At 41.0% G+C, this 15286-nt stretch overlaps 1 protein-coding gene across 5 annotated transcripts in view; it reads left to right on the top strand.

Annotated features, from left to right (window-relative positions):
* AGPAT3 (1-acylglycerol-3-phosphate O-acyltransferase 3) overlaps nucleotides 1-6384 on the top strand; it is a 94273-nt gene extending 87889 nt beyond the window's left edge. For all 5 annotated transcript variants that reach the window (XM_074858451.1, XM_074858452.1, XM_074858453.1 and 2 more), the window contains 3 exons: nucleotides 128-203; nucleotides 2402-2600; nucleotides 3257-6384. In XM_074858451.1, the coding sequence (XP_074714552.1) occupies nucleotides 128-203; nucleotides 2402-2600; nucleotides 3257-3345 (364 nt within the window). In that variant the 3' untranslated portion in view covers nucleotides 3346-6384. The remainder of the gene's footprint in view (nucleotides 1-127; nucleotides 204-2401; nucleotides 2601-3256) is intronic.
* Nucleotides 6385-15286: the final 8902 nt, after the last annotated feature.

The raw sequence follows: 15286 nt of genomic DNA on the forward strand, positions 1-15286 counted from the left end.
CCTGTAGCTTATGCCCTTCATTGAATGCAAGATCTTCCCTAGTAGAGGTCTAAAGTCAAATAGCTGGATTTTTCCTTAATTCTTTTTTCTTTTGTTTTTCCCTTCTTTAATCTCTTTACTAAACTAGGAGATTTCCTCTGGAAGATATCCCTCAAGATGAAAAGGAAGCTGCAAACTGGCTTCATAAGCTTTACCAGGAAAAGGTAAATATCTTTGCTTTCAGCTCTCTCTCTTTTGGGACCTTCACAGGGGTAGTGTATTTAGGCACTGAGTAATGCACACTCTTCCACTGGATGGAGAGAAGAGATGGAAATACTATGTATAATGAGGCAGTCATCCCTCAAACTGCTGGAAGAAGCAGTACAGAAGAGCCCCTTGGCTGCAAGAGGGCTGGCTTGTGAGTAGGTCTCAAATTGCTGGGAAGCACAGTGGGATTCAGAGATATGCCTGAGTTGTGAAAGACTAATAGCAATCCACCGTCTTTTTATATTCTTCAGCTCTTGGGTCTCTGTCATACATTTCTAAAAGCTCCTTTTTCCCTGTGGGTGTTTTAGGCACTCAAGAAGAATAACTGTCAGGGACAGCTGGTCCCAGCTCTTAGCAGCAATTGTCCTTTGCTTTCATGTTTCTTCCACTGTCACTTTCCTTTTGCTTCCTGGTAATACCTCTGCAGTGGTGTGTGCCATGGTACAGACAGTCCCTTGGATCTGCTGCCAGGCACTGATGTAGCACATAGCCAGCCTGCCTTCAAACAGCTTGAGGCTTTTCCTTGTGTCTTTTCTTTTTTTACCTTAGATGGTTAATTTTTTGACCACAGATTTAACAGTTCTGTGGGGAGGAGAGCACTGTAATTAATGTTGCCCAGCCCTGATTGGTGGATTATTGAACTTGAAATGTGTATCTTGATTTTTTGCATATCTTTGTGAGAAAACAGAGGAGCACAGAAACTTTAACAGTCCTGCGCTTTCTTCTGCTATGATGACCTGTGGTGCAGCATTTCCAAGCTTACGCTTAGTCTGTAGGTAGGCAGCAAATTGTTCTGAGTCTCATTTTATTAATTCTAACCTAATTTGTTTGAATACCTAAGCTCTAATTCAATTAAGGAGAGAGAAGTTATCTTACAAAGAGCAGTAGCTACCATCATCTTCTCCCCCTACCTCCCATTAGCAGGTGTATCAGACTAGCTTGTGGGTCAGTTAGTGTAATAGAGGCTTAGAGAGCTTAAGAGAAATTTTTTTTTTTAATTTGAGATCTTTGAATCCTGCCCTCTGCTATCAGGGACATGCCATCATGTAATTCCCTTGTGAAAAGGCGCTCAGATGCAAGAATTCCTTCTGACCCTGCCTGGCTGGAGGAGCAGACATTAAGGAGTATGTTACAAGGGTGGTCTTTCTCTGTTTGGCTCCTGCTTTGTTGAACAGTCAATGCAGAGCTGAGCAAATGCAGCACGGAGCATTCACTCCACTTGGCGCCATTCCTTGGGCAGAATGCTCTGCTTTGCTTGCAGATGGAGGGCTTGGTGTTCCTTGCTGGTGTTGGCTGTACCTCTGCTTAACTTTGGTGTGAGGAGTTGTTGGAGAGGTATTACTTATATATGTGGGTGTTTACTTACCACCATAAGATCAATATATAAATGTGTTGTAACTGGAATCCTTAAAGTACTCTTCCTGCACAGAAGGTATGTCCTCAAAAGGCTGTGGTATTGGCAAGGAACACCTTGTGCTTCTCAGCCCTTTATAAGGGAAGCTAAAAGAAAGACAGCTTAAGTGGGGAAAAATAAGAAATAGCCAGACCTTGGTATGGCTTGGAAACCTTACAGGACATTCTTGCAAACTGAGGGAAGACTGTGAGTACTCTGCTCCTTTGAGTGACATGTTTCGTGATTGCATCTCTCTTGCAGGCTCAGCTCAGGATGCAACTGCTCTGTTGAAGTCCTGGGGTTATGGCTAGCACAGTGCTGTCTCTGCTGGTTAGCTTGTGCTTTGCCTTCCTCTTCTGGCTGTATATACAGCATTTTTCTGCTGTGTGCTTTGCTTAATCATGCTGTGTTTTCTGGAAGTAAAAAGCCTCAAAGAGACGGGCAGTGTTTGAATTGGCCTCTGGCCTGACATTTGCCTGAATTCCTAAGCAATTAAGAGAAGAGGTGAAGGTATTTGGTAGCGAAGAGGCTGATACCGTTTCAGTTTCCAATGGTGGCCAGATTGCCTTCAGAGGGCTAATACTGTAGCCTTGGTGTTCAACAGAAATGTCCAAATAAATGACAGCAGGTGGAGATGGATGCTGCTCATCATGGGTATTTACTACAGATACTGTCCTTGATGTTGTCCTGGAATTGACTAGTCTTGGATTGCTTGGTGCAAAAACTATGAACATGTTTTCTTCTATCTTGTCTTTCTCCCAGGATGCTTTGCAAGAGATGTATAATCAGGAAGGCGTATTTCCTGGCCAGCAGTTTAAACCTCCTAGGAGACCATGGACTCTCCTAAACTTTCTTTTTTGGGCCACAGTTCTCCTCTCTCCTCTCTTCACATTTGGCTTTGGAGTTTTTGCAAGTGGATCACCTCTCCTTATCCTTGCATTCCTGGGACTTGTTGGAGCAGGTAATAAAAGCAGAGAAGATACTAAGCCCAGCGTGACGTGTAACAGGATCCATTACCTCCAATAAGTTCTGTGTATTAATTAGTATGAATGAGGCTTGCAGGAAGAGTATTTGGAGCTCGCTCTGTAGTCTTTATATTGTATAGCATTTTTATTATTTCAGAAGCTTTAATCCAGGAAGGTTTGCTTTCATATCTTAGGCAATATCTATAGCAATCAATAGCAAATGAGTCTTGTAGTCCATATTTATGGTGTCTAAAGGAGAAAATACTTTTACTGTATACCTTGTCTGTGAAATAAAAAAAAAAAAAAAAAACAAAAAAACCAACACAAAACACAAAAACAAACAGACCCAAACCAACTAAACAAAAAAACCCCAAACAAATGTGGGCAGGGATATGCTTCAGTGTTCATACTACCTGTCCTGTTAATCAACACAGAAGCATTAATTATATTTTTAAATCTGGATTGATCTCCTCTTTTAGTGACATCTGACCTGTGATCCATGTGCAGCCTCGTACAGCATGCTGTTGGTCTCTAGTCACTGCTGTCCTCAGGACCGGGTTAACTCATGTTGGTTCTGCTAGTGTTTACATGTAACTTCGAAATCGTTGAACTGGTTTTAATATGCCTCCCATTTCTCTGTTATATTTTAAAGCTTCCTTTGGAGTTCGTAGACTGATAGGAGTAACTGAAATAGAAAAAGGCTCCAGCTATGGCAACCAAGAATTCAAGAAAAAGGAATAACTGACAGCTGCAGTTCAGCACATATAACCAGACTATGGTATCCGATTAACTTCAGTTAAAAAACAACAACAAACACTTAGAAACTATCTTTTTCTTAATAAACTGATGACTAATATTAATGAATAAAACTTGAGCCAAGAATGAAGAAGTTGGAGGCATCAACTGAAGAGAACGCATCAACTTTCTGCCTGTTTAAGGATTACTGTAGTCAAACTATGGGAGAAAACCTGGGATGGGGTGGAAGAAGAAACTAATTTTTCTTGCTTTGTTGGGAGACTTGGGGGTGGGGGGAGAAAAGAGGGCATTGGCCATGGCCACGTGCATCTTCAGATGACTGAATACACTGGTTTCTGTCAAGAGCACTATACTCACTTTTACAACAGGAGCCATTGAATGTTTCCTCTTGCTAAAGCCAATGTAATGTTTGTTGTTTTCCAACTTTTTTTTATTAATAAGCCAGGAAAAAACAACCCTTCTTAAATTAATTGACAGATGTTCATTGGGTTAGAGTAATTTTGGAAAGGCTGTGTTGTCATGGCTACAGTTGAAATCCTATTTGTATGTTACACTGATACTTTTTATTTTCAGGCAATGTCTTAAAACTTCTGTAATGCGAGAGAACGGGTAGTGGAGTTTGGAAGCAGTGCGTAATTGATCAGCACATACCATAGAACAGATCCACTAGTATTAAAACAGTATGAAATTCTCATATCTCCTGCTAACTGCTCAAGGCTGTTTAATTTCAAAATACTACTTCAGTCTTGAGTGTTGTTTGCCCTGTTTCACATCATACATGTATGATAATTGTGAACCTGTTTGGGCTGGTTTTGTTTTCTGAATTAATGGTGATCATGGGATTTGAGAGTTGTGCAAAGAAGGAAGTTTATTCAATTGTCCCGACATTTTCTCCTTTTAGTTCCGTTCGCATCTCTCATCACCAAAGTCCACTTCAGCCAACCTCTCTCAGTAAACTGGGAGGCAGCAGCAGAAATCAGCACAATAGTTTTCAAAATGTTGTCTTTTACAAAAATTTGAAAAGGAGAGGTCTGTAGCAATCGGATTTTGAATACTGCTATCTCTTGAACTTTTAATGAGAGTTTCAACATTGATTCACGTGGGGCCAGGATCTTACCCTGTGTGCTGTAATGATAGGGTGTGCTGCACTTTCTACTTGGTCGTGCTTTAGATGTTAATGTGAACTATAATGCAAGGTGAGCTGTGCTGTTAAGCATTAGAAAGAGAATGGGGTCTCTTCAGGGATTTTAAATATCATTAGTTTTGCTTGTTGACCTCTTTTTTTTTTTTTCATGGAAAATTAGAGATCAGAATCATGGCTGTACCTGTGTCTTTTTTTTTTCCACAAATGTGCATTCTGAGATTTTTGTAGATTGCTGCTGTATGCATAGCTGGAGAATTAGTTGCAAACAGATGGAAACTACCTGTATGTTCAAGTCTGAAGGCCACAATCTACATTGGGCTACGCTTAGAAGTTGGTGAAATGGGTTGCAGATCTACAGCTGAGGGCAGAACCTGACCCTCGGGGTCTGTATTTTTAACCCAGCTGCCACTAGAATATTTATCTCATTTTTGTGAAGAGCAGATCTTATCAAAGAACTGGTTGTTATTTTCATCTTTGCTCTAGTAACCAAGATAAGAGAGTAATAATTTACCTTCTTTCCGTATTTACTCTTAACCATTGGAATGTAACCTGTTCTCCCACAGGTTTTTTTTCTGTTTTCAAACACTGGAAGAGCAATTTTAACTTAGAAAAATATTTTACTTGGGATCATTAATCACTGTTCTGTCATGCACTTAGTTTTTATTTGTGGTCTTTTCAACAAGAGGATCTGAAGGATGACCTACAGCGTCTGTCTCCTGTTAGACTCATCCTCACTGAATCATTGTACCCATAGCCCCAGCATTAGTATGTCATTTTGTCCCCTCACTAAGTCTTCCCTAAGACAGGGGATGCAAAACTGTTGTTAATGTTAGTGGAATTTGGAATATGCTTTGGGAACCAAGGAGAACAGAGCCTAGCCATGACTCTGTTTTCTTTGCTGGATGTTTTTGTACTTTGTCTTTGAATATGGTTAGACCTCCAAATGCTGATAAAGATATCTCTCTAACTTTTCCCTGTTTTTTAACTGGAGGACTAAAAGCAGTGGGCTTTTCTTTCTTTTCTTTATTCCTTTTTTTTTTCTTAAGTAATTCAGTAATGGCTATCATTCTTGCTTCCTAGAAAGATGTTACAAATGTTGTATACTTGCTTCCTGAAGATGATAACGAGTATATATAAATTGTACTGGCTTAGCAGAGTGAGGCTTGCAAAGCAGGCTGACCATTGACTATGTTTTATATTTTGAGCAGTATATTAATGGGCATGACAAGAATTTCACAAAATAAATCCCTTCTTAATGCTGAGGAGAGATGCTTAAAGGAGAAGGGAATTAATAGCCTTTCTCTTTATGGGATTCTTTTCTCCTCTTAGTGCATGTAACTCCCTATTCAGAATCATGGGATTAGTGCATGTACATCAAGGGGAGAATAATCAACATTTCATATTTTCTTATCTTACTGGTCATGCTTTCTTTTTGAAAATATAATAAATACATCATCAGTTACTTAAATTTTGCTCTTCTAAACAGGCATATCAGTAGCCATTTGGAAAACTGAAATATACAGCAATGCACAAAACAGTAGTACACCAACACAGATCTCTTCATTTTGAATTTTATCTCCTCAGATAGGGGTTTTTGTACATGCGCGTGCACACATACACAGAGTATTGTATAAATTAAAATGACTGGAAATAGCTGAAGTTAATGTCACTAATGAAGATTAGCAGGTGGCTTGGATTGAAAAAGTGAGCATAGATTTTATATCTTATTTTCTTCTGGTTTAATAGAACATAGCTTGTATATTTGACTACCAAGCCCTTTAAGAGCAATAATAAACAAAAATATGTCATGTTTTTCGTCTTTTGCTTTTCAACCATGCTAGCTTTAATAAACTTAAAGCTATAGGAGCTTTTTCTCTGTCCACCTTTCAAAATTTTCATTTATTGCTTGATTGTTTAGACTAAATACCATGTTCTCCAGTATGGACTTGAAAGCTGACTGCCGTGGAGTTCAGCATTGACTCCGAAGGTGAATGGTTCTCAGACTCGTATGGACAGATGCTATGCTCTTGGCCTTGGCAGCACTTGTCATTGTCATGAAGAAAAATGATGTTGCTCTCAAAGTGGGATTTGCAGTTCCAAGGTAGCATCACATTGACCTCCGTCTACGAACCTGGTGGGAGAGCTCAGAGACTGCTGGTGTTGTGGCATCTGTTAGTTAGTAAGGCACAAAAAGCTGATGCTGAAGAACGACCGGATAACTGGTATCCAGAGGTCTTGGCTCGGTAGGGATTACAGTTCTCTATTGCTCGTTGTGGGCTGAATGTGCTCTTGCAATTGACTTTGCGTCACTGAGCAAAATATCTGTCTCTGGCACAAAGAGCATGGGCAATGTTCCTTTGTTCTGCTTTAACTTATCTTGAAGGGCTCTACACTTAATGCTGACCAATGAATATGACTACTACCTTTGTCCTAATTGCCTAGTATTCACTGAAAAAGTGAGTGTGTCTGCTCACTTCCACGTGATACCACTTGTCTCCATCACTGATGTCTGTATATTTGCTTGCCTGTATTTTCTGCAGATGGTTCGGTTAGGACCTCTTAGCTGGAACTTGGAGCTTTCCAGTTCAACCAGTCCTACCGAAATTGTCTCACATAGCTGGGGTTTTATCTTCCTGCGTTTTGGCACTGGTTGATGTGCTCAGTAGGTCTGAAGTGACATAGTTGTGTTTAAGTTGTGTTAAGTGATAATGCAGCTTTGCTGCTTCAGAGCAAAACTTGTATTAGGGAAGAGTAATTCTTCCCAGGCCTGCTCATATAGGCCATCACTGCCTGGTAACAGGTCCCTCTGGCATTGATGAAACCAATAGAAGGAGCTGGGACAAGGTCTTCACTAAGATTTGGAGTAACTAGCAAGCAGGGGTCACTGTACATCTGATAATCGCTAAAGGTACTGTTTCTGTCTGGGACTACCCCAAAATCTGGTTTTACTTCATGTATGTTTTTATTAAAGAAATGTGGGGTTGGAGGCTTTTAATAATGCAGAGTTCATACCATGCAGAGTGTTTCAGATTGAAGAAAATCTAAACATATTTTGGCATCTTGGAGAAGTATGTATTAAGAAATCTAAGGCCGAGATTGGACAGACCTCGCCCAAGTGTGTTTCATTCAGATGCTGGAGGCCAATGCAGATAAAAGTGAAAAATCCATTCCTAGGTTTCCTTTGAAAATCAGATGCAGTGGTGTAGCTCATTGCATCTCCTGGATGCCCGTGTGCTTGTGTCACTTGGTGTGAAATTTCTGGTTCACAGCAGACAATAACTACACATTCTGGTTTATGCCTATGGAAAGAAGCCCATCCCTGTAATGGTAATGCTGAATTTGTACTTTGACCCAGTTTGTCACAGCTACTTGTTTCTATATTTCTGAACCTTTCCATCCATAATGGGCTGCCTCCAGGGCTGCCAGCACTGAGCGAAGCCAGGATTTGAAGCAGGTGACAGCCGTTCTGAGAGCTGCAAGGTGCATCGCTGAAGGGAGGAGGAATACCACAAGGTGCATAGCTGGAAGCAGGAGCACACTGACAGGTCTAGCCCAATTCTTGCCCTGAGAAAGTTGAGCGATTGCCAGGAGCTTTGCAAACCAGAGATAAGCGTGTAGGTGGGCAGGCAAGCTCTGACTCTTAATACGAATGTGAAACCTCCCTGTGACAACTTAAAAGGCAACCATGTTCATGTGATTGGGGACAGAATTTGTTTTAAGGGCTTGTTACAGATGGCAACTCTTACTCGGCCACACTTCGCTCTATTTATCTTGAAGACTAGTTTATCTGATTGTCTCAGCAATCTCTGCATCAAGATCCTTGCAGATTGTTGGTTGTGGTTTATTTACCTGCTGTGGTTTTGAGGGAAGACTTTCTGGAGTCAGTGTTACCTGGCCTGTGCTACATCTGGTAGCCACCAGAAAATGTCATTAAAATGTCACACACTGGGAAGACAGTGGATTGGCATCTGTAAGCCAAACATGTGACGTTTCTCTTATCCCCAACCTCTCTAGGTCTATGGAAAGCTGCCTGTACTTCTTGAAATGTTATACCTGTAGTTACAAGCCAGTCCAGTTTTTGAAACTGTGAAGAAAGCTAATTTGTGTACTTTCACTGTTGAGAGCCCTTGAGTGCAGCTTATTGTCTATTTCTAAAAAAGCTTTACATTAGTAGAAGCAGCATTTTATCTTTTTAAGAGGAAATTAAGAGGAAATTTAAAAAATAGACACTTTGGCAGATGCCAGACTATAATCTAAATTGGAAGTATTCTTTAGTGTGGGGAATGCCACTACCAATTTACTGTCTTACACATGTTTGATGTTTTGTTTTTTTTTTTATTTTGACCAATGTGCATTTTCAGGGAAAACACACCAATTTACTAGTAACACTAAAATCTAACTTGCAAAGGGAGGAAGAGTGGGCAGCAGAGGCTAATCAGGAATGAATTCCTGCCCCCCCCCCCTCCCCCCAAGGCATGAACTGGTTCTGTGGACCTCCTTTATTACGTGCATGTGCATCAAGAGCCAAGCTGTGTCCCTTCGTATTATTTTGCTTCAGCTTTGTCAGAGCTGTACTTTGTGACAACTGAATGCTACTTGCCTGAACTCCAGGCAGCCACTGTCAGCTGGCATGTCGCTCACTCCTAAAGATCACCAGCAAGTACTGTAGCTTTAATGAAAACCTTCTCTCTAAAAAAACTCACCATCCTTAACCAGATTTGTTACAAAGTTGTCATTTGGAGGGAAGTGTAGGTACCAGATGATCATTATTAGCTAAATCTAACGAGTAATAAAACTCTATACAGGGTACGCATTTACTGTGCATGTGTATATATTTTTGTACATTTTTACAGTTATTTCCTACACTTGATTTTATGATGTTCAGAAAAGATGCATCTGAATCTGGTTAAAAAACAAGAAGCTATTAAGAAAACCCACCCCTGTCACCTACTGTAGTTTCTACTAAGAACTGTGCCCAAACAAATACGCAGATTTACAGTGCTATGCAAATATTACTTTGTAAGTTGTCTCTTAAATTTTGCTTAAGTAGTTCACGCTGTTTTTACTGGGCTTTCAGAAAGTTTAACGCAAAAGACTCGTCTTGTAAAATAAAATAGCTTTGGCTGTGTGAAAGTACTGTATATTAGAATCTCATTCGTGCTTTCAGTTGCTTATTTTAACTGTATGTGATTTTTGTACATAATATGCTGGCATAGAGGGTTTTTTAATTGTGCTTGAATGAAGAAGGGTGACTGTCCAAGCATCTGTTTTTTTGCAGTTACTGAGCAAGTAGCCAATAATGTAACTGGGAGATCTGCATTCTCTTCCTATTTGCCACTCTGGTTTTTGTAACTAAACGTGCACTAAGGGCTATTTTCTTTTTTTGCTTTGGTTTTATTTTCATTTACGCTTCTTGTTCTCAGTCCTGCAAAGTGATCCATGCAAGGGCCATGTGTCTGCAGCAATAATGTGAGTGGATCATTTTGTGGAGGCTGGGAGTAAATAATAAGTTTAACCCTACAGCCATTCCCTGCACTAAGCCAGTTGTTGAGAACTGCAGAGGGATGGTGCATTACCGTAGCATTTATAGAAGCAGTATATAGTTTTGCATGGCTCTTCCAAATGACCAAACGAGGATGGGGAAAGGGATGTTCCTTTCCTGAAGAATCCTCTGAAGTAAACCCAAAGCTGTATGATCTAAGAAGTTGAGACTCCAGCAGGGTAAGCTGGCTCTACGGATAGATGCTGTAGATTAAACCAATTTTTCAAATCTGATGCCTTTTAAGTTTCGATTTTTTACTGGAAGATAAAGACCTTCCCCATTCCTTAGCTGTATGCCAATATCATACACTCCCACCTGGAAGAAAACCAAGACCCACTGAAAGATCATTTGGTGGTTTTGCTCCCTTCCCTGTATTTTTATCAGAAGTCTGCCCAACACAAGTAGATCTCTACAATTTCTACCTCTAGTATATCCCTGGCCTGCCTCTACCTGTTTGGTCCCCTAAGACATCAGCTCTTTTTTAGGATATTTGTGCCTGTAACAAATGACAGGTGTGCAATAATACCATGTTCCTGTATCATCTTTTTGCTAGACTGCAAGCAGTTCTTGCAGGTTTTCCTATCCCTGATCCTTTGCTCCTTTGAATATTCCAGGTTGTGCTGAGCTGCCTTATAATGACCATTGACCAATGATCTGTTGCACCGTGTGTCACTGCATGGGCAGTCCTTTTTTGTGGAGAGGATGGGCTCTGATTCTAAGAGTATGCAAGCAGAAACTTCTCTGTTACTTTTCTAGTTTGCACAAATACAGCTTTATCTTATTTCTGTTCCTCCATTGAATCTCCTCAGATCCATAATTCATTTTTAAAGGCCAATGATTTTGATCTGGAATTTTTAATGCTCTGTTCCAGGACTTTTTTTTTTTTTTCAGCTTTAAGGTGAAAGATATGGGTTGAAGTTTTTATTGGTACAGCATAATAAAGAATTCATTTGATTAAGATGGTATGATCCATAGTACATGCATGCAAAAGCCAAGCCCTGAAAAGCAAAGCCCCAGCTGATGGCAGAGCTCTGTTCCTTAATGCGTGTTGCCTTGCCATGCACTACAGAAGAGACGCTACTGTTGTTAATTCTTGTCCTCAGAGGTACCTGTCTTCTCTCATTGACTATCCACCTGCCCTTCTGCAAGTCCTATTTCCTGAGCTGCTTTCTCCTGTTGAACCAGCCGGTATCAGACATCACAACTGCACGTACTGGAGAAGCAGAAGCCGTCGGCAGTGGGGTGTATGGACAAGGGTAGGTTAATGGGGCAGCATGTCGCCAACAGTGTTTGACATCCAGCACTGTGTAAGGTAGCTGTGGAAGTGGAAGAAAAGGTTTGCTACTTAGATGAAGCATAGGGAATGTTGTTAGGTGGTTTGTTTCTGTACTAAGCAGTTCACATCGCAGTGACCTTTAGGCTGTGGGAGCTTCTTACACATCCTCTCTTTAAATTGTAAACACAGTAGGAAGTTGACTGTGGTGGTGGTGGCATTTTGTGGGTGTAGCTCTTCTATATTCTTTAATCTCATGTATTCCACTCTTTTTCTTCTAATACTGCATCGATATATTTTGAAAACCAGGCTGGAATTCTATAAAAGCAAGGCCATGTCCTCAACATCAGACACAATCAGCTGCTGCACTGGGAGTGAATTCATGTTTCGGATACACTATGCTCCTGACTACAGTTACATTGGGCAGAGGGCTTTTTGGGGGGAGCAACAGGTGAATGCACTTTCTACATACTTCTAAAACAGGAATCTGTTCCTGAGAGGCTTGACAGACGGAGTGCATCTATGAAACAAAACTTAATGTAAGTATAACAGATTTTTTTAGGTAGATATAAGCTTAATAACTGTGGTATGGGTTAATGAAGTACTCTTCCAGATTTTGCCACCCTATGGATTCACATCTATGAACCTATAATATTTTACATTTATGTATGTATGTTGGAGTCCAACACTCTCTGACCGTGTTCTTTTAGATATCCAAGATGTGGAGGGTGGAACGTTTAATATCAACTTTACTTACATGAAGGTAGTTGTTAAGTGGGATTTCTGATTTAGCAACATGATACCGATTATACTGAAAACACAACATGATACAAATGTGAGTGACACTAAGCAAAATAGAGCAATTGCAGGACACGGTTAAAGCACAATGCCAATATGATCTCCATTAGCAATCTCTGTAATATGCTCACTGTCACGATGCTGGGCATCCCCAGTGGCTGGTGAGGGTTAAAGCCAGCTTAAGCCCATTGTTCTCTTCTAAATGCTTTTGTTAGTTGTTTAGTGTGGGGCTGAGCTATGGATTCATTCTCCCTATGCTGGTCTGTCTCACTCAGGGAGCTGTTTACAACACCAGTTGATCCACTCAACTGTTGATAGCTATTATTCTAAAACAAAGGCCACCCTCTGATCCCCTTTGTGCTGAGCTAAAGTCAGTTTGCTTTGCAACAGCTGTGGTCAGTCACACCCTGTGTTACTTCCCAGGCTTCACAGGTACATCACCCCTACCCATCTCCACTGAGCCTTCTTCCCTTCTCAGGGTTTATTGATCAGTCACAGTAATATCATATATATCGGTATATCATATGATACATGGTATAATATCAATATATTTTATACATATATATAAATGCCCTATAACGCCAACATCATTACGTTCCTGCCGTGATAAAGGTGTGTGCCAAAGAGGCAGGATTGCGGTGGGCTGTATGGTGAGTTTGCTGGGGCTGGAGCTGTGCCACCTGAGGTGGTGTGGCTGGAGCAGGCATTCCTGCTCACTGCTGGAAAGGCAAAGAACATTGCTTCCTAAGGCATTTGCTAGAAAGCGGACTACCAAAAGCAGATGCCACCTTGCCATCTGTGGTGAATGCCTGTGCACAGACACTGGCACAGAACTGATGTGATATAACGAGCAGGCTTCCAGGGGACTAATTGTGAAGAATGGAACAGAGCACAGTTGATTCTGACGACAGGTTGTTTTTCTTTTCTTTGCTGTGACTTGTGATGTGAACTGCCTTTGGTTTTCATCTTGCTAATGTAGGGCAATGTTTGCAAAAGCCAGATTCAGCAGTGGCCTAGTTGTCTTGTGCATCTCTTTTATTTACTTGTCCAATAAAGTTACAAGTGGCTACATGCTAGTAGTTGCTCCACTTAGGAGGAAAATCAGTAGAAGAAAGAAACTAGGCAGGGTTTAAGAACATATATGAATCTCCTCCCACCCTGGCTGCAGTGAAGTACAAACTCTACAAGTATTTTCAGGAAAATGCTATTTCTTGTATGCTTCCCATCAGCTCAGAGCTCCTTGTTAAAAGTAAGAAATGGCTAACTCCTTTTTTCCCATCTTTTAATTCTGCTGTAGCAAAGTTACATAGTCTAGACTAAAGCTGGAAGCTGCTGCATCTTTTAACTGTAGATCTCTACCATGCAGATACACTTAAGTATGCTGTTACAGGCTGCTTCTTCCAGTCCATGGAGAAAAGGCTCTCATGGCAGTGGTTTGGGCTCTGCCCTGGCATTCCTGTTTCCCCCATCAGCCTGGGGAAGTCTGAGCCCTTTCATGGTGGTTTCCAAAAAGGAGGACAATGCTGTGCTTTATTCCATCTGGTCAAAGCTCTCTAGCCAGGCAGGACTCATGGAGCAGAATGAGGCCTGCAGCTTATTTGGTCATCAAACATTTCCATTTACATGGTGATATTTAAGAAGATGGGTTTATTTGAGCTAAATCCTGTTCAGACCATTGCGATGACTGGGGCGTGCAAAATTGTCTCCTTAGCAATTAGCAGCCAGAAAATAGCCCCATACAGCTGATATAGTTACTCTTACCTCTTTGTAGGCAAGAGAGGACAGTAGACGGAGGACTGCAAACCTAACAACCACTGTCTTTGCACTTTGCCTCTGTCCAGCAAAGCGGGTTTGCAGGTTGCAGAAGTGGGGCTCACTGTGCCACAGGGCTGAGCCTGAGGCTTCCTGGGGAAAAAACCTTCCCATTGCAGTTACTCCTCTCTTCACACAACCTCTGCAAGTGTCATGTTTGAGTAAACGAGGCCAACTTGTTTTATGCACAAGTGGGCTTTTTTCCAGCTGTAAGGCGTTACTTTAAGCAACTGCACAAAACTCTCTCTCCCTTTGTTCGGTCTTTTTCCTTGTTTTGCTGCTTTGTTCCTCCCATGTTACACCCAGCACATAATCATGTAATTCCCATCATTTACAAAGCTTTACTCCAAATCTCCAGTATTTTAAAGGCCTATATTAACTTTTTTTCTTTTTTTAAGAACTTGAAGGTTTTCAGTACAGACCATTTATTGGGGTTATAATGGTATAATCTGTCACAAAGATGGGGAAGCATTGCTTGCTCTCTCTGCCAGCAGGTAAGTTCAGAGTGAGACTCACTATCAGAATATGATAAAAAAGTTTGCCTGACAAATCCCATATTTCTTATCTGATGAATTTAATGTTAATGGCTCTCTAAAGGATGGAGAAGACCTTCTCAGACTGCATAGAAATGCTTCCATGAATGAGCACTTGAATATTCTGCACCTGTGAGGTGTGGACAAGACACAACCATGTGCTGTGGAGTGAAACCTTGTATTTTTGGGGAAGGGAATTTGCTCAGACCAGGGTTAGTTCCCTGTCAGATGGGAACAAAAAACCATCTCTCTCCCACCCCTGGCCCAGAACCACAGCAAGATGGGAAACCTGCAAACTTGCTATTTCCTGAGACTATGCACTCTTGCTGGCAGCTGTACAAGAAGGCAGTTGGCCTATCTAAATTAAGTACCGCACATAATGGAACATAAATTATTGCTGTTAACTCCAATGCGATAACATGGTTAGGGAGAACAAATTGCACTAAAGCAATATGGTTTTTTTCTTACTCTCAAAGGGATCTCAGTGGAGCAATGTCTGGAGCTAATATTAGGTCTGGGAATTTCACAGGCACTAATAGGATTAGGCACATGACTTCCTTTCCAGTCTGATGGGGACCAAGTGTTTAATTCCCTTGGGCTTCTCTGAGATTTACTTGCTCCCACTCAAGATGTAAAACAAAACAAAATATCATAATTTCATATAGTACCTTTACAAAAATGAAATAATAGAATTATACTCTTCCACTCACAAGAGGAAACCTGTTCTCACCAACAACTCATGTGGCAGGAGGGTTCAAGCTTAGTCACTCAGCTTCAGTTTGGTGCTTAGGGCAAGGTTCACGGCGCCTTTCCGTCTTCAGGCA

Source organism: Strix uralensis, chromosome 2, assembly GCF_047716275.1.
Source record: "Strix uralensis isolate ZFMK-TIS-50842 chromosome 2, bStrUra1, whole genome shotgun sequence".
In the NCBI taxonomy this organism is placed as follows: domain Eukaryota; kingdom Metazoa; phylum Chordata; class Aves; order Strigiformes; family Strigidae; genus Strix; species Strix uralensis.